At 44.5% G+C, this 22,744-nt stretch overlaps 1 protein-coding gene across 1 annotated transcript in view; it reads right to left on the reverse strand.

Moving 5' to 3' along the window:
- The window catches only part of LOC135310869 (junction-mediating and -regulatory protein-like), a 132,395-nt gene extending 110,843 nt beyond the window's left edge, over positions 1-21,552 (reverse strand). Inside the window, exons 1-2 of the mRNA XM_064439940.1 lie at positions 20,205-21,552; positions 10,457-10,630 (exon numbers count right to left, since the gene is read on the reverse strand). Coding sequence (XP_064296010.1) covers positions 10,457-10,630; positions 20,205-21,110 — 1,080 coding nt within the window. The 5' untranslated portion in view covers positions 21,111-21,552. The remainder of the gene's footprint in view (positions 1-10,456; positions 10,631-20,204) is intronic.
- Positions 21,553-22,744: the final 1,192 nt, after the last annotated feature.

The following is a 22,744-nucleotide window of genomic DNA, read 5'->3' on the forward strand; positions in this document are numbered from 1 at the left end:
GCTGGGATAACGGGGCAAGTATTCTGGAATTAGAGGGGAAGGAAGCCAAACAACTGGGATCCCACTCTAGGGAAGGGAGCACTGACAAAGCAATTGGAAAAGGAACACAAGCCCTCAGCCTCTGGAGGCGACTCCTGTCAGGTGTGAGAGAAAGGTAGCCCTTAAAGAAAGATATATTGTATTTCACCTAGGAAAATGGACAACGATGGAGAAAGGTATCCAATACCTGAGGGAAGTAGAAATTCTTGAGGTGATTTATAGTGACCTGGACGATCAACAGTCATCCAAAGATCCAGATGAAGCTGAGTGCACACGACCCATGTGGCGGAAGCTTGTACGGAGCGCACCATCCTTGTATGCAAACTCATTGGCAGTAATGTCTTGGAAAGATGACGAGATGCCAACGCTGGCTGAGTTGATTGTTAAACTCCGGCAGTATGAAGCAAATCTCTCTTCCTTGCTTGTCTCCGCTGTTGAGAAGCTGTCGTGGTAGGTCCAGCAATTCAAAGACGCTATGTTCTCCTCCCCACCAGTACGGACCAGTATCTCAGCCATTAGGACAAAGTGTCCCTTTGCTCAAGAGAAGGGATACATAACACAGGGCACCCTATGGTTTTACCTGCGTGACCACGGAGAGGACATGAAGAAGTGGGATGGAAAACCTACCTCAGCCCTAGAGGCACGGGAAGGCTGCAAGGGAAAACAATCACACAGGGGAGTTTCTCCAGGAGAGCTGCTGCTCCAGTTTCCAGGAAGCAATTCCCCAGACAGAAGAGCAGAAGCGCTGATTTTCTGTCTGATCTTAATAGAGACACGTGTGATTCATATTTACAGGAAGTGAGTAACGAATACTATGATCAGGAATAGAGGGGCCCTGCCTCCAGCCAGGTGGAGAAAAGGGATAACCGGGTTTACTAGATGGGTGGATCCGATGGGCTGGCACAGCTGACCCACAGGAGTATAAAGCTTTAGTGGCCACTGGTGCACAGTGCACCCTAATGCCATCAAACTATATAGGGGCAGAACCCATCAGCATTGCTGGAGTGACAGGGGGATCCCAAGAGCTAACTGTATTGGAGGCCAAAGTGAGCCTAACCAGGAATGAGTGGCAAAAGCACCCCATTGTGACTGGCCCCGAGGCTCCGTGCATCCTTGGCATAGACTATCTCAGGAGAGGGTATTTCAAGGACCCAAAAGGGTACAAGTGGGCTTTTGGTGTAGCTGCCTTGGAGACAGAAGAAATTAAACAGCTGTCTACCTTGCCTGGCCTCTAGAAGGATCCTTCTACTTAAGGGTTGCTAAAGGTCGAAGAACAACAGGTGCCAATCATCACCACAACAGTGCACTGGCGGCAATATCGCACCAACCGAGACTCTCTGATCCCCATCCATGAGCTCATTCACTGACGGGAGAGCCAAGGAGTCATCAGGAAGACCCACTCACCCTTTAACAGTCCCATATGGCCAGTCCGGAAGTCTAATGGAAAGTGGAGGCTAACGGTAGACTATCGTGGCCTGAATGAAGTCACTCCACCGTTGAGTGCTGCTGTGCCAGACATGCTAGAGCTTCAATACAAACTGGAGTCAAAGGCAGCCAAGTGGTATGCCACAATTGATATCGCTAATGCATTCTTCTCCATCCCTCTGGCAGCAGAGTGCAGGCCACAGTTTGCTTTCACATGGAGGGGCATCCAGTACACCTGGAATTGACTGCCCCAGGGGTGGAAACACAGCCCTACACCATTTGCCATGGACTGATTCAGCCTGTACTGGAACAGGGAGAAGCTCCTGAACACCTTCAATACATTGATGACACCATTGTGTGGGGCAATACAGAGGAAGAAGTTTTTGAGAAAGGAGAGAAAATAGTCCAAATCCTTCTCAAGGCCAGTTTTGCCATAAAACAAAGTAAAGTGAAGGGACCCACACAAGAGATCCAGTTCTTAGGAATCAAATGGCAAGTTGGACGTTGTCAGATTCCAATGGATGTGATCAACAAAATAGCAGCCATGTCTCCACCAACTAGAAAAAAGGAAACACAAGCTTTTTTAGGTGTTGTGGGTTTTTGGAGAATGCATATTCCACATTACAGTCTGATCGTAAGCCCTCTCTATCAAGTGACCCGGAAGAAGAATGATTTCCAATGGGTCCCTGAGCAACGACAAGCCTTTGAACAGATTAAACAGGAAATAGTTCATGCAGCAGCCCTTGGGCCACTCTGGGCAGGACAAGATGCAAAAAATGTACTCTACACTGCAGCCGGGGAGAATGGCCCTACCTGGAGCCTCTGGCAGAAAGCACATGGGGAGACCCGAGGTCGACCCCTAGGGTTTTAAGAGTCAGGGATACAGTGGGTCCAAAGCCTGCTATACTGCAACTGAAAAAGAGATATTGGAAGGGGTCCGAGCTGCTCCAGAAGTGGTTGGTACTGAGGCACAGTTGCTCCTGGCACCCTGACTGCCGGTGCTGGGCTGGATGTTCAAAGGGAACGTCCCCTCTACACACCATGCAACTGATTCTACGTGGAGTAGAAGAATCGTACTGATCTCCCAATGGGCTCGAATAGGAAACCCCAGTCGCCCAGGAATCTTGGAAGTGATCACGGACTGGCCAGGAGGCAAAGATTTTGGAATATTGCCAAAGGAGGAGGTGACACATGCTGAAGAAGCCCCACTGTATAACAAACTGCCAGAAGATGAAAAGCAGTACGCCCTGTTCACTGATGGGTCCGTTTTGCCTTGTGGGAAAGCACCGGAGATGGAAGGCTGCTGTATCGAGTCCTACATGGCAAGTTGCAGAAACTGCTGAAGGAGAAGGTGAATCAAGTCAGTTTGCAGAGGTAAAGGCCATCCAGCTGGCCTTAGACATCACTGAATGGGAAAAGTGGCCAGTGCTCTATCTCTATACTGATTCCTGGATGGTGGCAAATGCCCTGTGGGGCTGGTTATTAGCAATGGAAGCAAAGCAACTGGCAGCGCAGAGGCAAACCCATCTGGGCTGCCACACTGTGGCAAGATATTGCTGCCCGGATAGAGAACCTGGTTGTAAAAGTACATCATGTGGATGCTCATGTCCCCAAGAGTCAGGCCACTGAAGAACATCGAAACAACCAGCAGGTGGATCAGGCTGCCAAGATTGAAGTGGCTGAGGTGGATCTGGACTGGCAACATAAGGGTGAATTATTTTCTGGCTCTGTGGGCCCATGACACCACAGGCCATCAAGGGAGAAATGCAACATACAGATGGGCTCGTGATCGAGGGGTGGACTTGACCATGGACGCTATTGCGCAGGTTATGCACAAATGTGAACCATGCGCTGCAATCAAGCAAGCGAAGCAGGTAAAGCATCTGTGGTATGGGGGACGATGGCTGAAATATAAATATGGGGAGGCCTGGAAAATTGACTATATCACACTCCCACAAACCCGCCAAGGCAAGCGCCATGTGTTTACAATGGTGGAAGCAACCACCGGCTGGCTGGAAACATATCCTAAGTGTCCCATGCCACTGCCTGGAACACTATCCTGGGTCTCGAAAAACAAGTCCTGTGGCGACATGGCACCCCAGAGAGAATTGAGTCAGACAACGGGACTCATTTCCAAAACAACCTCATAGTCACCTGGGCCAAAGAGCACGGTACTGAGTGGGTGTATCACATCTCCTATCATGCACCAGCCTCTGGGAATATCGAAAGATACAATGGACTATTAAAGACGACACTGAGAGCAATGGGTGGTGGGACATTTAAACACTGGGATACACGTTTAGCAAAAGCCACCTGGTTACTCAACACAAGGGGATCTGCCCATCGAGCTGGCCCTGCCCAGTCAGAATCCTTACGTACTGTGGAAGGGAATAGAGTACCTGTAGTGCACGTAAAAAGTATGTTGGGCAAAACAGTGTGGGTTATTCCTGCCTCAGGCAAAGGCAAACCCATTCGTGGGATTGCGTTTGCTCGAGGACCTGGGTGCACTTGGTGGGTGATGCGGGAGGATGGAGGAGTCCGGTATGTGCCTCAAGGGGATTTAATTTTGGGTGAAAACAGCCAATGAACTGAATAATATGCTGTTAATTGCTATATAATGTTGTATGTCATCACTACTATGGTTGCTATATGCTATATCAGTGGTATCATGGTGGGAATCTCCCAAATTAATTAAAAAAAAAAAAGAACTTTCAATTGAACCAATCATAGTGCAATAGTGATAGAACAAGGACTAACAGTGCAGCAGTGATGGAACAAGGACTGACTTTAGCATGTAAGAATCCAACAGCTCACACCCTATCTCTCTGAAACAATCGTACAATAGATAGAACCCAAAGTCATGGACTAAATGAACTCAATGGACATATCACAGAAATTTTACAGGGGTGATCAATAGACTAGGGGAATGATAAATGAAATCTGTGTGTTCTGTTAATGGATGAGAAGGCAGGTAGGGATTATTGAAATTGTATTGTATAGTATGGGACCTGAGCATGATGTAAATGATATGGAATAAGGGGTGGATACTATCCTGGTTTTACCTGGGATAGAGTTCATTTTCTTCACTGGAGCTGGCATAGTGCTGTGCTTTGGACATAGTATGAAAAAAATGTTGAGATAACACCCCGATGTTTTGGCTGTTCCTGGGTAGTGCTAGTACGAGTCAAGGACTTTTCTAGCGTCCCATGCTCTGCTGGCTACACAAGAAGGCGGGAGGGGATGGGGCACAGCTAAGAGAGCAGATTCAAACTGGCCAAAGGGATATTCTATATCATGTAATGTCATGCTCAGTATATTAACTTGGAGGAGGAAGCAATCGCAGCTCAGGGATGGGCAGTGTCAGTCAGCAGGTGGTGAGCGGTTGTATTGTTTGTGGTTCTGGTTTTTTTTCCTTTTCCATTTTATTATATTGGTTTTATTATTATCATAATCAATATTATTATTTTTATTGTAATTATTAAACTGTGCTTATCTCAACCCACAAACTCTTTTGCTCTTCCTATTCTCTCTCCCCTCCCACAGGTGTGGGGGGAGTGAGCGAGCAGCTGCATGGTGTTTAGTTGCCAACTGAGGCCGAATCACAACAATCACTATTTGTGGTTTCAGTCCCGTCTGTCAACGCCACAGAACCCCATAAAAGATACCACTGGACAGTGTTACCCCAAGTCATGAAAAATAGTCCAATATTATGTCAGCAATTTTTTGAGGCCGTTTTAAGTCCAATAAGACAGACTTTTAAGGGTGTTTCCATATATCACTACATGAATGATATTTTAATTGCTGCACAAACAAAAGAGCAAGCACAAGAAGTCCAGCAACAAATTGTGCAAGCAGCTCTAAGCGCAGGACTCAAAATTGCAAAAGACAAAATATGGGAAACGCCACCTTGGCAGTACTTAGGCTGGAAGATTTCAGATCAACTTATTTGATCACAATGAATAACCTTACTGACAGACATTAGAACTTTGAACGATCTTCAAAAATTGTTGGGGACCATAAATTGGGTCCATCCTCTTCTGGGGATTTCTACAGAGGAACTGCACCTCCTTTTTAAACTTTTAGAAGGAGATACGGATTTAACATCTCCCAGGAAACTCACCCCCCCAGCAAAGGCTATTCTTAACAAAGTAGTAGAAAAATTGACTAATCAGGCTGCCAATAGGCGAAAACTAAATTATCCAATTAATCTTTTTATTTTTTACTCTGCTTTTCAACCTTATGGTTTGTTAGCACAATAGATTCCACAGGACATAAATCCATTGTTTTAAAATGGATTTTTCTACCCCATATCTTTGGGAAGACAGTTACCACGGCTGTTGAGGTGATATCCATGGTCATTCAAAAGGGAAGAGAGCATTTAATGGCTTTAGATGGTACAGAGCCAGACAAGATTTACCTACCTCTTGATACAAAACAATTAACCTTTTTAACTCACCAATCCTTTGTTTTTCAGTGTGCTTTGGCAGATTATATGGGACAGATAAGTATCCACTTTCCAGGACACAAAATACAATCTTTAAACCCACTTTCGCTATTGCCTACTTCACAATTGGCTATTACTCTCATAACAAATGCCCTTATTGTATTCACTGATGGGTCTGGGAGAATGGGATGAGCTGTGATCATTTGGCGAAATGAAACAGGTCAGTGGAATAGTGACGTACATGTGGTCACAGGTTCACCACAGATAGTTGAACTGTCTGCGGTAGTCCATGTCTACAAAGAATGGCCTATTCCAATTAACATAACAACAGACTCTGCCTATGTTGCAGGCCTTGTTTACAGACTTGAACACTCATTTTAAAAAGAAATATCAAATGAAAAGCTATTTGCACTTCTCTGGGAACTTAAATGGCTCCTTGATAGAAGAACGCAGCCATGCTTTATCCAACATGTTTGCTCAAATACCTCCCTGCCAGGACCTATCAGTAAGGGAAATAATGAGGCAGACCATCTTGCAGATGCTGCAGTATTACCAGATCGTTTTGCGCAAGCCCGTCTGTCTCATGACTTTTATAATCAAAATGCAAAAGCCTTGCAAAGATCATTTCAACTAACACAAGACTAAGCTCAGCAAATTGTGCAATCATGCCCTGACTATCAGCATGTTTCGCCTACACCTTCAGTTGGAATTAATTCACGAGGATTATCCTCACTTGAAATTTGGCAGACAGATGTTACTCACATACCAGAATTTGGTAGATTCAAATATGTTCATGTGTCAATTGATACCTTTTCCTCATGCCTTTATGCCTCAGTACACACAGGCAAAAAATCTAAAGATATGTGTCGGCATTTTGTTACGGATTTTGCAACCCTGAAACTCGACTACAGGCTGTTGCCTCAGCCAGCTAGAGGGTATAAAAGCTTGCTTAGCTTTAATAAAGTTGTCTTAGATTCACCACAGTTGGAGTCCGTGCCTTTTAATATGGCACAGAAGGGTGGGTGTCAAGAAGATGGGGCCAGACTATTTTCAGTGGTGCCCAACGACAGGACAAGGGGCAATGGGCACTGACTGGAACACAGGAAGTTCCACCTCAATATGAGGAAAAATGTCTTTCCTGTGAGGGCGACAGAGCAGTGGAACAGGCTGCCCAGGGACATTGTAAAGTCTCCTTCCCTGGAGACATTCAAAACTCACCTGGACACAGTCCTGTGCCCCCTGCTCTAGGTGTACCTGCTCAAGCAGTGGGGTTGGACAAGATGATCTCCAGAGGTCCCTTCCAACCCCTACCATTCTGTGATACAGATAGCCCAAAACATATAATACAGCATTTGAATATCAAGCTTCACTTGCCTGATGCCTATGTTACATCCAAGATTCTAAAATTAGAAGAAACGGACCAGTAATCCAAACAGTGGAATTAACATGCTAAAACTCACTGGTTGAATGTCTTTACATATTATTACATATAAAACAGCAACAATACAGAAATAGTGATATTTAAAAATGCCCATACATATTCAGCACAGCTTTTATGTGTATATAAGTTATGGTACTGTCTTCAATTCCTTTATATATTCTCTAGCATTCCATGAACATAATTATAGTTTTGAGTATTTGGCTGGCTTATCAATACACCTTTTCACACTTACCATACTAGGTCCCCATGGATTTGAGCAGCACTTACAAATATTAAGCATTTCTACAAACAAAACTAGGTTTCTGAAGCTGTGAGCCCAAAAAAATGAGAAACACCACTGCTGACTATATTGTTCTAGGGCCAGATGACTACAGTCCATAATTAAATAGAAATTTTGGCAGAAGTCAGTTTTACAGAGTTGTGTTCCACTTCATAAGCCATCCTTTTCTCCTTCCATAATCTTCTACCTTTTTCCATTATGATTTCCAAATTAAGCAATATTTAATTGCTTCACAGTACAACTTTGATTCCTCACCCATACTAAATGATCCATCCTTCACACTAAATGAGGCAAAATACACCTGAAAATCTAGCATACAATCAGGTTAAAAGATAAAAAGGAAAAGAAAAAAAAGACTTCTTCATGACAACACTAATCTGCATTTTCAAGCTTCTAAATGCTTTAACTTTGTTATTAACTTTTGTTCTGGTTTGGTTTTGGAGGTTTTGGGGGTTGGTTTGTTTGTTTGGTTGGTTTTTTTCTTCTTCTTCAAAGAAGGAATCTGCAGAGAATTCAGCTGTCCTACTCTAATAAGCCTCTGCTGAGCACACAGAATTTGGTGTTTGTTTCTCCTTTCCCTCCTGTAGGCTTGTCTCTTGCCTAAAGTTTCACAGCAACAGCAGAAATTTAACACCCAGATGATACATCTTGCATTTTTATGTCTTGCTCCAAAAGAAGACACTAAACATTGTTCTCAAAGATTATAGGCAAAGCAATTTCCTCCTAATCTCATTCTGAAAAACAAACAAAATTAAACTTATTAAAATCAAATACCAAAATAAAAAACCCAAATTCTTAAAACAAACTAAAACAACTTCCCCACAAATCAATGACAGATACCTAATACAGAAAAACTCTAAAAATGTTAAATTATTACAGAAGGCATAGGCAATCTTGACTAAATATTTATATTTGTATTCAAGCTTAATTATCCTTGTAGCTTTTTTTTTTCATTTTAGTAACTCATTCTGCAGTTTCTTCCATCCTTACCCTGCCCTATATCCAAACTTTATCTTTCTCCTTGTTAGTCTTTATATTTAAACAGTATTAGATGTTCACAACTCCCATTTCACTGAGGTAGTAAGCATCAGAAATACTCGTTATGCATGAAAACAGAGCTAATCCCTTGTCAGAAGGGTTTATAGAAACCTAAGGATCTTTGTTCCATTATTAAGCCTTCCAGAAAAACATGCAGCAAGTTAACGCAAACCACCGCATGCACAAGTTCTATTTATAAACCAATTCCTCTATCCTAGCTACCCAGTGTATCTATGATGACAAAATATATGTTACAAGTATTGCTTTCTCTCAATGAGATGAAAATAAAGAAAAAAAAAAAAAGAGACAGCATCTTCCTCTACCACATAATACAGATGACCAAGTTTTATAACCCAAAAATTGTCAAGTTAGGAAGAGAACTTAATGTACATTAGATGAAACTATGTACAACTAAAGTAATTAAACACAAAACACGCCTCTGAAGTTTACCAAGGTTATTCTTTCGGAAAAATAAATAAGGTATTTTAAAACTGAAATCCAAGAGATCAATTCCGGGGGGGGGGGGGGGGGGGAGAGACTCTTAATGTTCCATACTCAAAACAATATTTATCTTCTCTTGTTTGACAAAAGAACAACAACAACAAAAAATCATCTTTTCCCATGCTATAGCTACAAATTCAGATAAAATGGGAACTATTTCATTATGCTGAAAAAGGTTTTCTATGAAATGTATTGTGCATAATCTTCAACAGTATAATACATCTGGAAAAAAATATTCATCCCAATTCTCTATGCAGCAACATTTATCGGAGGTGGGGGGTAGGAAGCTAGGCACTTTTAGTTCTTTTAGTTCAAATATCATTACATTATCTCACAGAGTTTGTTTGAGATTGCTGAACTTCCTGAAAAAAATACTTTATAAACACAACAATAGCTCAAAATAAAACTGGTTTTGGAATCGTAAATCTTCTTGCCTACCTCCCTCATTCTATACTCAAACACAGAGAAAAACACTATATTTTTAAACTGAAACCAGTAAAACCAATGTTGGCTAAGTAAATAAGGTGCCAAACAGATAAACTGACATTTGCAACACAGATTAAATGAAAGAAACCCATTTTAGCTTCTATATTACAATACATATTTTAAAAGAATCAGAAGGCTACAGTCTTAATCTGCATAGAAACTGCTGATTTTATCAAAAGTACCTTTGAGATGCAATAAAGATGACATTTGTTATTTTTGGTTAAATATTTAAAATTAGAATTACTTTTAAATAAAACCAACATACGCCTTATAAAACAGTTCTACCAAAATGTAGTATTCTTCAGCTGGTTATACCTTTTTAGCTCTTAGGAAAATATACTGTTAAAGTGTTACAATAAATTCCATACTTTTAATATGCTTCCACATTTAAGTGTTTTACAACATGAGATGAGAAACTACTGACTTCTCATGGTTTATCATATTATCTCAAAAAACTAGAATGAAAAGTAATTTTCTGTAGAATCTTTAAAAGAATTAACAATCACATAGATACTGTACAACATTTGTGTCTTTCTGGTTTATGTGTTAGTATTCCCAGTAATCACAAAAATGTAAGTTTCATCTATTAAATTCAATAATGAATTTAAGTTAAACAGTTGATGGTTAGCTACATGTCAGAGACATTCTCACTCTTCAAAAGCATTCCTCTGAGTGAAGGAACCAGAAAAATAGGGTCGACATTTAGTGGAGAAACCATCACTGCATATACTGCATAATAAAAGTAAATAGAAACTGAAAAGCATGATTTCCCCGTTAATAAGTTCAGTTACCTTTACCATACCTTTATCTGCTGTCTTCTAAGCATCGCAAGTTCTCTCATATCTCGGAATGGCTGTAGTAAGTACTGGTAGAGCTCCATGGTAGCTTCTGCAAGACTACTGTAGGCTTCATCCTCCATTTGATACAGTTCAAGCAGCTCTACCATGCTTTCTGTGTTCTTATGTTTTTCCAGAAGCTGTAAAAAAAAAAGTTCTAATTTTAGTGAATGTGTTCAAACATTCCTGCTAAGTGACAGCCATTTAAAAAAATTTTTTTAATCTATCCTTTTGTATCATCTTCTCTACCCCACAAAATCAGACAAAAAAAAAAGATAAAAAGTCTTAAACCCCACCCACATCTTGAATTTAGCTAGTCAAGTATGAACACATCTCTGATAACCTTAACTCCAAATGTACACCACTCCTATTAATTTTTTCTTTTCAAAAATCTTTGAAAGGTAATGAGTATGAGCACAAAGCACAAAAAGCAACTTAGTACAAAAATCTATAATGCAGTAATCAAATAAGCTACTTCACACATTTCCCACTTTCAGGTATGAGGGGAGAAGGAGCGATAAGAAAGGAGACAAAAGAGAAGCCACATTTTGATCTAAGTTTTTTGTTTTGGGTGGGGTTTGTTTTTGTTTTGTTTGGGTTTGGGTTTTTTTTGGGGGGTTGGAGGGGGAAGGGTGGTTTTTGTTGTTGTTTTGGGGCTTTTCTTCTTTTCCTATCTGTACTTTGGACCTTCACAGCCCCATTATATCAGTGCAGCTCCAGACACAGATCTATATGAAACAAAACAGTGATCTGCATTTCCAGTAATTTTGTTTTCTGCTTTATTTTTTCCCCTAGACAGTTTAGGCATAAAAGTTTAAATTCACAAAGTTCCCATTATTTTTCTTTTTAAAATTAAATTATTTAAGTATTATAAATTATTTTAATTATTTTATTTAAAGCTTATATTTTAATTCATATAAGAAAACAAAGTCTGTCTGTTCCTTCCTTTAGTTCTTATGAAGCTGAAAATTCATCTGTTTGTACAAATTTGCTACAATATGTTTTTAATTTATAGGTTTGTTTTGCACCTATTTGGGGTATTTGCCTGGGCAGACCTCACATGCTGCTGGAAATCTTTTACCATTTCTAAAAAAAAAAAAAAAATATTCAACTGTTTAACAAAAAATAATCTCATACAGACATGTGGAATAGTTGATGTGTTTACAAAGACAAGACTATCTGAAATTAATTCCCCTCTTATGTAATTTTCAAAGACAAAATCTCTTGTCCTTTAATATTATCATCTCAAAAACATATATTCACAGTCCAAGTTTATTTAAACTTAACATAGATTAGGAACACTATGGAATAAGCACATCATATCTTCTACCTGTTCATTCAAGTTGGATGCCAAACCTACATGAAATAGGCTCCATATACTCAACTGCATCAAGTATTATTACTGGAAGACAAAATAAGATGGAACTGTAGATTAGAAACTGAAGCACTGATCAACAGTCCTTTGGAGTCTGGTTCATTTCTATCCCAGAACAGTCAAGAGAAGCCTTGATTACCATACTGTCTACTCTATTTGCTCCATTACATTTATATTACTATACTGTGTTTCAGTTACCTGACCAGATAAGAAAAGATTTTCTCTTTCTTCATCATGTAAAGTTTGCTTCTGAAGATCCCCCAGCTTCCTTTGAAGCATTAAAGATTGGCTAAGAGTACAGAAAGAATGCAGAGAGGCTCGTAGTAGCTTTATTTACATGTTCAGAATTAAAGTGACTGTCAGATGACAAGCCAGGAAGAGCTTCCCTCAGCAACACTTAGTAGAGATGAAAGATCTGGGAGAGATGGTGTAGAACAGATGGGACATTCCTCAGCAGCATGAGACAATTTGTTGTATTAACTAAATAATTTCACCAGGAAATTGTTCCTATTGCAGGCTCATTTGCTATGCCCTTCTACTCTCCTCCAGCAGCATACATAATTCTGTGGCATCCGAGTTCTCACTGAAAGTACTGGGCAGTGCTTTGTGGCTTGGAGTCTGTAAAACTAACGTTTTATGAATTTCAAGGGCTAAACACACATAACCTAGCCTGCAGTTATAGGGACAGAAGTCATCCAAGATGCTCTTGGATTGGAGTCCTAAATTCCTACAGATTTCATGCATTAATCCAACCCACTGGCAGATTTAACCATCTAGGTCTATAAAAATACCTTCTTCCTCCGTTTCTCTTGCTTGTCGCTAGTGCCTCAAAACAGAGCTGCCATACTCAAGCATTCTCCTACATCTACCTGACACTATCGGAAACCCTCTAGCAGTCCCAAAGGTGTAATTATCCCTCTCATCAAGGCAGTGAAAAAAACAAACCTTTCTTCTCAAGCAAAGGAGCCAGGAGACCTGCATGGATGACCAAATCGCTTCTAGGGAAACTCAAATGGAAGAGGGAGGTTCACAGTATGTGGGAAAAGGGACTGGGCACTTGGGAGGAATATAGGAACGTTGTCAGGGTATGCAAAGATGCAATGAAGAAGGCCAAGGCTCACTTCGAACTAAATCTGGCAAGGGATGTCAAGGATAACAAAAAGGGCTTCTTCAAATACATCAGTAGTAAAAGACAGACTGGGGAAACTGCGGGCCTATTGCTGAATGAGGTAGGGGCCCTGCTGACACAGGATGCAGAGAAGGCAGAGTTACTAAATGCCTTCTTTGCTTCAGTCTTTATTGCTAAGGCTGGCCCTCAGGCATCCCAGCCCCCAGAGGAGAGAGAATATCTGGAGAAAAGACTTCCCCTTTGTTGAGAAGGATTAGGTTAGAGATCACCTAGGAAAAGTGGATCCTTGCAAATCTGTGAGCCCCGATGGGATGCACCCATGAGTGCTGAGGGAGCAGGCAAATATTCTTGCCAAGCCACTCTCTCCATCATCTTTGAAAGGTCATGGAGGACAGGAGAGGTGCCTGAGGACTGGAAGGTAGCCAATATCACACCAGTCTTCCAAAAGGGCAAGGAGGAGGACCCGGGAAACTATAGGCCAGTCAGCCTCACCTCCACCCCTGGGGAAAGGTGATGGAGCAGTTCATCCTGGAGATCATCTCCAGGCATGTAGAGGAAAAGAAGGTTATCAGAAACAGTCAACATGGATTCACCAAGGAGAGATCATACTTGACCAACCTGATAGCCTTCTATGATGGCATGACTGGCCAGGTAGATGAATGCAGAGCAGTGGATGTTGTTTACCTCGACTTCAGCAAGGCTTTTGACACTGTCTCCCATAACATCCTTACAGACAAGCTTAGGAATTGTGGGTTAGGTGAGAGGACAGTGAGGTGGATTGAGAACTGGTGTAACGCCAGAGTTCAGAGGGTTGTGATCAATGGGGCAGAGTCTGTTTGGATGCCTGTAACTAATGGTGTTCCCCAGGGGTCTGTACTGGGTCCAGTCCTGAACAACATATTCACTAATGACCTGGACAAAGGGATAGAGAGTAACCTCAGCAAGTTTGCTGATGATACCAAATCGGGAGGAGGGGCTGATACGCCATAAGGCTGCACAGCTGTGGGATAATCGCTGGAGGTGACTTAAATTAAACTTATGTTTTTAGAAGAGGTACAGCATTGAAGAAGCTTTCAAGGTAGAGTGCAGCTGACGTGAGAAATCCATTCCACAGAAGTTCCCTAGTAACCTTAGATGTAGGCAATGCCAGGAGAACTTGGCATACTGACTCTAAGAGGAGTTGTCCGGAGGGTGGAGCAGTGTGGAGGCTTTGCAGCCAGGCTCTGTGATAAATGGGAACTCAAGGTACCATGGAGCTGGTGTGCTGCATATTTACTACCCTGGGCCAACAGTCCATCATACTTTTGACAAGATGCCGTCCTTTTGGTGAACTTTGCGCATTATAATGTCAAAACACACCTCCATCCCAAAAGTTACCTGCCTCTAAGGTGCGACCACCCCTCACTGGGCATGCGCTTTGAATTTCTTCTAATCTATGCTTTTAAAAGTAAAGCGAGGAAATTTTACACCAATCATACTAAAGGTATGTATGACTAGAGTCACTCAAGATCCACCTGAAAGATAAAAAAATAGCATAAAATGTGTGAAGAGAAAGAGGGTGTTAGGGAAGATACCATTGCGTACCACTCTGACTTCTGGGACCAGTCGACAGGCTAAGCCTCTCTTCCCCAACATTGGGACACCTTTGGGTAAGACTGGAAACCTCTATAGAGTCACTTCAAATCCCTAATGTATTAGAGTTGCTTTGCTTCATATTAGAATCACTTCATATTTGTTTTGCATACTTGTAGCCTAGCAGTGTACTCATATCTTTGGTATTTATGTGTCTTGTAACCAGCACTCTTAACACCAGTAATCCAAAGAACCTGTGTATCTGTTGCTTTAATAAATTGTACTATTCGTTCATCTAGCCATGATAGTTCTCATTGAACATGACTGGCCTGGGCATCTGCCAAATTAGTTACTAACAACAAATACCCTGATGAGTGGTTACTTCTACAATCCTTAGAAAATAAACTGTTGACCAAGTCTGAGACTAAGACTGGACTTAGCCACACCTAGACTCCTCTCGAAGGAGGACTTTAGAAAGCAAGGGGGTCCTGTCTAAACCTCGTGACTCAACAGTAGGGTCTCTCCCTAGCCACTCCTCAGACTCCTACCATTAACACAACAGCTGCCATTCAGTAAGAGCAAGTGTAAGGTCCTGCATCTAGGGAGGAACAACCCCATGCACCCATACAGCTTGGGAGATGACCTGCTGGAAAGCAGCTTCTGTTGAGAAGGACCTGGGAGTGCTGGTGGACAGCAGGCTGATCATGAGCCAGCAACATGCCCTTGTGGCCAAGGCAGCCAGCGGTATCCTGGGTTGCATAAAAAGGAGTGTGGCCAGCAGTTTGAGGGAGGTTATCCTCCCCTTTTACTCCACCCTAGTGAGGCAACATCTGGAGTACTGTGTCCAGTTCTGGGTCCCCCAGTTCAAGAAAGACAGGGAACTGTGTGAGCAAGTCCAGAGGAGAGCTGCTAAGATGATCAGGGAGCAGAGCATCTCCCTTATGTCGGAAGGCTGAAAGACCTGGGATTTGTTCAGCCAGGAGAAGAGAAGACTGAGGGGGAAACTCATCAATACTTATAAATATCTAAAGGGTGGGTGTCAAGAGATTGGGACCGGACTCTCGTCAGTGGTGCCCAATGACAGGACAAAGGGCAATGGGCACTGACTGGAACACAGGAAGTTCCACCTCAATATGAGGAAAAATGTCTTTCCTGTGAGGGCGACAGAGCAGTGGAACAGGCTGCCCAGGGACATTGTAAAGTCTCCTTCCCTGGAGACATTCAAAACTCACCTGGACACAGTCCTGTGCCCCCTGCTCTAGGTGTACCTGCTCAAGCAGTGGGGTTGGACAAGATGATCTCCAGAGGTCCCTTCCAACCCCTACCATTCTGTGATTCTGTTTTGCCCAGGACAGTAATTGCTGAGTAATCTCTCCCTGTCCTTATCTTCACCCATAAGGCTTTCATTATTTTTCCTCTCCCCTGTCCAGCTGAGGAGAAGAAGCAAAAGTGGTGTGCTGGTTTTGGCACTCATGGATGGGAATCGGGGAGTCTCGGTTGGTGCAATATTGCCACCGGTGCACTGTTGTGGTGGTGATCAGCACCTGTTGTTCTTTGACCCTCAGCAACCCCACAACAGAAGGGTCTATCAAGAGGCCAGGCAAGGTAGACAGCTGTTTAATTCTCTCTGTCGGCAAGGCAGCTACACTAAGAGCCCACCTGTACCCTTTTGGGTCCTTGAAATACCCTCTCCTGAGACAGTCTATGCCAAGGATGCACGGAGCCTCTGGGCCAGTCACAATGGGGTGCTTCTGCCACTCATTCCCAGTTAGGCTCACTTTGGCCTCCAATACAGTTAGCTCTTGCGATCCCCCTGTCACTCCAGCAATGCTGATGGGTTCTGCCCCCATATAGTTTGATGGTATGAGGGTGCACTGGGCACCGGTGTCCACTAAAGCTTTATACTCCTGTGGGTCGGATGTGCCAGGCCATCAGATCCACACAGTCTAGTAAACCCGGTTATCCCTTTTCTCCACCTGGCTGGAGGCAGGGCCCCTCTGGTCAAGATCATGGCAGTTGCAACTCACTTCCTGTAAATGTGGATCAAGAGTCTCTCTATTGAGCTCAGAAATAAAATCAGCGCTTCTACTCCTCTGTCTGGGGACCTGCTTACTAGAAACTGGAACAGCAGCTTTCCTGGAAGAACCTCCCTGAGTGACTGTTCTCCCTTGCAGTTCACATACCCGTGCCTCTAGGGTCAAGGTAGGCTTGCCATCCCACCTCATCATGTCCTCTCCGTGGTCACACAAGTAAAAACCATCAGGTGGCCTGGGGTGTATATCTTCTCCTTTGAGTAAAAGGACACTTATTCCTAATGGCTGAGACACTAATCCATAGAGGTGGGGAGTAGAACCTGTTGTCTTTGAATTGCTGGACCTCCCGGGACAGTTTCTCAACAGCAGAGACAAGGGAGGAAGAGAGATTTGCTTTATAAACTCCAGGATTACCAATCACATCCCCCACTGTTGGTGCCTCTTCATCTTTCCAGGACAGTATTGCTAACGAGGATACATGGGACAATGGTGCGCTCCATACAAGCTTCCGCCACATGGGTCATGTGCACTGGGCTTCATCTGGATCTTTGGACGACTGCTGATCGTCTAGGTCACCATAAATCACCTCAAGCACGGCTAGTTTCCTCAGGTACTGGATACCTTTCTCCATGGTTGTCCATTTTCCTAGGCGATATGTAACATCTTCCTTGAAGGGACACCTTTCTCTCACACCGGAGAGGAGTTGCCTCCAGAGGCTGAGGGCTTGTGTTCCTTTTCCAATTGCTTTGTCAATGCTCCCTTCCCTAGAATGGGATCCCAGTTGTTTGGCTTCCTTCCCCTCTAATTCCAGACTACTGGCCCCATTATCCCAGCATCAGAGGAGCCATGTGCTCACCTGAATGACAGCCAAAATCTTTTCGCATATCTTGCGACTCACTCAAGGACAGGGATCAGGTGGTTTCTGTTTCATTTAGGACGACTTCCTCCTCTTCTCCTCATGATGGCCGTGCTTCTTCATCATCCCCTTCTAAAAGGAGCTGACTTCTGCTTCCAATATTTCTTCTTATGTATGGGGGTGACTGATACTGGCAGGGGTTGATTCTCTGAGTCAGCTCCAGTGCCTATTGTGGGGGTTTGAGTAGCCACAGTGTTTCTCCTGGGGGTTTGAGTGGCCGCAGTGCCTGTCATTGGGGCTGGAGCGACCACAGTGCCTGTCACTTTGCCTTTCAATCCAGACGCCTTCTCTTTCCTTTGGGAGCACTGAATACTGTTGAGCAGGTCTCAGTACGCATGGGCCAGGCCCCAGCACATTGCAGTTATCTGTGTCTCTCTGGAGTTCCCAGCCTAACAACATACTTTCTCCAAATATTCTACTAGTTTTTCAGGATTCTGCACTTGTTCAGGGGTGAAACTCCAAAACACTGGGGGTGCCCACTGCCCTAGGTATTTGCCCATACTATCTCACATGCCCTGCCACTTGTAACTATCAAGCCTCGGGGCAGATTTCTGGGTAATAGTCTTAAGTTGCTTTCTAACTTTAGTTAAAACCAAAACAACATTCCCAAAAACTAACAATAAGTATATCTTAACTACCCAAGGATGCTCAAGATACAACACAGTTGTTGCAATAAAGGTGGAGACATCATAGAAGAAATTGCAAAGATACCATTGTGTACTTCCTCCATATAACATCTCTCAGAGGAGAAGGTATAATTGCTAAATCACCTCAACAAGGTGGTATCCAAAGTACAGTAATGGTTTCAGCAAAAACCCCAAATACCAGATAAAGCTGAAAACCAGTGTTTGCATAACAAACCTCTTAGGCAAAACATTACTAATCACAGCAGACTAAGCAAACCAACACCCATCTTTAACACAAACTGCAAAAATGAGAACATGGTGCTGTGACCAGCAGCTGTTATTATCTCAAACCCTCTGAGCCCCACATTGGGCTCCAAAAGAGACTATTGTGGTTTAGCCCCAGCTGGCAACTCTAGCCCCACACAGCCACTCACTCACTCCCCCACCTGCAGGACAGGTGACAGAATCAGAAGGGTAAAAGTGAGAAAGCTCATGGGTTGAGATAAGAACAGTTTTAATAATTAAAATCAAACAATAATTGTAACAACAATAATAATGCAATGAAAAGGAAAATAACAAGAGGCACAAAACCCAGGGAAGGGGGAATAAACATCCAAAACAGCACATGACACAGCTGCTCATCACCCACAGACGCAACACTGCCAGTCCCCAAGCCACAACCACCTCCCCTGTGGGCCAACTCCCCCAGTTAATATACTGGTCATGGCATCACATGGTATGGAATATCCCATTGGCCAGTTTGGGTCAGCTGTCTTGGCTGTGGCCCTGTCCCTCCCTTCTTCTTGCCCACAGCTATGAAAAAAAAATAAAAACAGAAAAAAATCACAATGATATATCCTAACACAACAGTTTGGAAATGAACTTGTACCTAACAATGCTACACTTAGATGCCCTTGTCGTGATTTCATCACTGATAAAACAACAATTTTTCTCACACTCTGTAACTCCAATCACTAAGGAGAAGCCAGGCCTGAATCCTACAAAGACTGAAAACTATGCCATCAACGTTTTCCTCATCAAGGAAAAAACCCCAGAACGTTCACCACCACACATTTTTGAACACACAATATTGTTAAGATATATGTAGGCAGCTGAAGCAGCCAAACTTGATCTATATCCATACAATAGAATTTACATGGTGTTTGCAAAAATAAAAAAATTCCATAACGTGATTCATACACATGGTCGCACCTAGATAGATCCAGGTACATTCTGGACCAAGGCCACCGAAACATAAAAACAAGTGTAAAATTCTCCTTTTTCACTGGAAAAATCTTGGTCCTCATATACCTCAGTTCACAAAGATGTGAGAAAATGCTCACACGCTGATGCTAGAAGTTATCAGAACCTCCTCAACTACTTTCATCTAAATAGTATGTGATATGAGAGAGACTAGCAATGGCAACACAGTAAATACTCACTAGGACAAGATAGCTTGCTTTTTAAAAACCCAACTCTAAGAATTTACCAGCTGAACAAAAGTTGTAATTACTCCGATTCCACTGGGAAACATCATCTCACTTGAAATAGCAGATTCAGCACCCAGAGCCTGTAGAAACCTAGAACTTTTTGGCCTTAAGTGACTAAATTATACTGTCAAAATAAACACCACACGTTGCTGCTCCCATTAAACAGAAAAATTCAGACTCAAACACATCCTGGCACAAAGCAGTGCAACAACAAAAATCTGGGAGCAAGACCTTGCCAAATCCATCAGATTCTTGTTCACAAACATCTATGTTCAATTGCATAGAATAAAATACTGAGCCACACTTAGATGACTAGGGAAACCTGCACCTTCTTAAATCCTGGCCCTAGAGACCTTGGAAAGGTTAAGCCTCATTTTCCTACTTAGATTCTCAAAGCTTGTTTTGTGGTTTTTTTTTAACTAGACAATTTTCCTGTACTTTTTTTGTCCCATGGATCAATCAATTTTGCAAAGGTAGAGGGGAGCAGCTGGAGAGAACAACTAAAGAAGATGTCACAGAGTAAGGAAAAGGTAACACTAAGGTGGAGATATCTGGACCATGTGGTAACCTCACCTCCTGGATTCGCCTGCGGGCCTGCTGCAGCACCTCCTCGTACCCCTTTTGTCGCAACTCACTCAGGCTCTCATAATACTCTTCGGGGTCATCAGTCTCAGTGAAGAGTACCTGCGAAAGAATCTTCCAGCCGCATGTATCCAAGCTGTGGAGCAAGTAAACTTGCACTTTGTAGCAGAGAGCGTCCATCTCCTGCTCAGATAGCTCCGGAACTCCAAACAGCACCGTCCACACGCCCGAGAGATCCTCGGGGAAGGCAGGCAGGTAGGGTTCCAGCTCAGAGTTCACCGAGCACAGCTGCTGGTGCACAGCCCGCAAGTCTTGGAAGGAGAAGAGACCAGCCCAGCTGCACTCCTCCCCCACGGGCTCTGCGTCGGGAGCGGCCGACTCGGCTGCCGGCGGCTGCGAGGGCGGCAGCGACAGCAAGGCAGCTGCCTCCTCCTCCCCCAGCTCCAGCGCTTTTATCTCTTCGACGGCACCTACTACCTCCAGGCCCTGCAGCGGCCTCCAGGCCGGGCTGCTTTTGGCCCGCAGCGGGCTCTTCGGCAGCACCTCGGCCGCCGCGCCCCGCTCAGAGCCCTGCTGCCCCGCCTCGGCGCGGAGATGCGAGGAACCACGCGTCAGGCCGGAGCCCGTGCCCCAGGTCGGGACCCTGCTCACCGTGGGGGTGCCGGCCTTGGGGGTGGCTCTAGCCTCAGGGCCAGAGGGGCCGCCGAGGTAGAGCTCGCGGGAGCCGCTGCGCCGGCGCTGCGCCGTGCGGTTGTGGCAGGTGATGGCAAACTTGCCCTCGATCTCGTTCCAAGCCACAATGAAGACGAATTTGTGCTTCTCCTGTTCCTGGAAAGCGTGAGGCCTCACGGCCACCCAGTCGACCTCCAACGTTTCCTCCAGGGCAAAGGCAGACATGGCGCTGCGCGGCTTCCCACGCACGCACCCCACCCCACGTTCCTGTCCCGTCCCGTCAGCCGCCTCCGCCTGCTCTGCCGCGCGCCAGCCGACAGCAGCTCCCCGCAGCCCCGCGCGCCGCCTTACTGCTCACCATCAGCCATCTTAGCGACGGGGGTACGGGGAAGGCGCTGAGGGGGGAGGATGCGCTGGATCCCGACCGAGGAGGAGGAGGCGGCGGGGGGGGGGGGGGTGTAGGGTGTGGGTAGAGAGGAAGGAAGGACAGAGAGGAATCACTTCCTCTCTACTCGGTGCCCGCCGCGCGCCCGCTGACGCCTCTGATCATCAACCTGCCACCGCAGCGGGTAACACTCGGTACCCCCACACAGGTATGTCACACGGGGCAGGATCTGTTTACAAGCGGCGGTGGCGCTGCGTAAACTCAGCGACGGCCCCGCCCCGTAGCCTCCCGAATCCCCTCCTTCCCACCCTGCGGGGCGCCTTTCCCATTGGCTGTCACCCTGGTTTCCCCGGCGGAGGGAGGTGGGCGGAGCCTCGCGCCCCGCCCCTTCTCCGCCGGCCACGATCGTGATCTCCCGCCCTCGCTTCTCACTCTACTGTGGTCGGCGGGGGGAAGGGCGATGCCCCTTCTCTTCTCTCGGACGTACGCTGCGCGCTGCATGCTGGGAAGGGCGCGTGCCTGGCTGTGACTATTAGGAGGTGGGGCCAGGCGGTTCTGTGGAGAGGAAGTAAGTGGTGTTGTTGTTGTCGTCTGGTTTTCTCTGGGGTCAGCTGAGCGGTGGCCGCTCGGCGGAAGCGGGTGGTTCAGGGTGAGATTTGCCGCACCTGCTGTATTTGCACTGTGGCTCCCGGGGGCAGCAGTATCTGCTTCGGGCACCTTCTGAGGCAGCACTGACTTTGCCTGCTGCGGTTCTGTCCTTGCTGTTAACTCTCTGCCAGCCCGTCATCCCAATGGGGTCTCTGCAGCCCTGCACAGCAGCTTCCCTGATTGCTCTCCACATCTAGTGCTTCTTTCCAGGGCCTCTGCCCCCAAGCTGCTAGAGGGTTTTTAAGTATGGAGGTCTGTGAAGGCAACAAATAATTTCACAGGGAAGTTATACATGCAGAGGATTTGTTTTTGCTTTTCCTGTTCCCTAAAGCAGTTTTCTGCATGGTTACAGGAAAGGATGTGGTGCTTCAGCAGCTTTAGTTGTATGACTTCATTTGGACTAGTGATTGAACAAAAATATTTCAAAGATCAATTATCAAAGGTGCCTAATGGCATGCCATGCAGCAGAAGTTTGTGCTTGTGGTTAGGCTGCGAAAGAGTGCAGCATCTGTGATAAGACCTGGAGATGAGTACATGGTCTAAAATAGCTGGGGCAATTCTCTAATTTTATAACTGAAGTTAACTGATTGTGCTGAGACGTGGCATTTTATGCTCACATTGGCCTGTCCTATTTAAGAGTTGGCAATGTCTACAGTGCTCTTGGAGGTTTCCAAGTGTATTGCAGAGCACATAGGTTACAGTAAGCCAGCATAGACAACTCCCATAAACATGCTTGAAAGGAATGATTAATCACCTGTGATTCTAAGGCCAATGGTCGGTTTCTTGGTGCTCTTCAGGATATTTCATTTCTCTTGTATAAATGAAA

The sequence above is a fragment of the Phalacrocorax carbo genome (assembly GCF_963921805.1).
Source record: "Phalacrocorax carbo chromosome W unlocalized genomic scaffold, bPhaCar2.1 SUPER_W_unloc_3, whole genome shotgun sequence".
In the NCBI taxonomy this organism is placed as follows: Eukaryota; Metazoa; Chordata; class Aves; order Suliformes; family Phalacrocoracidae; genus Phalacrocorax; species Phalacrocorax carbo.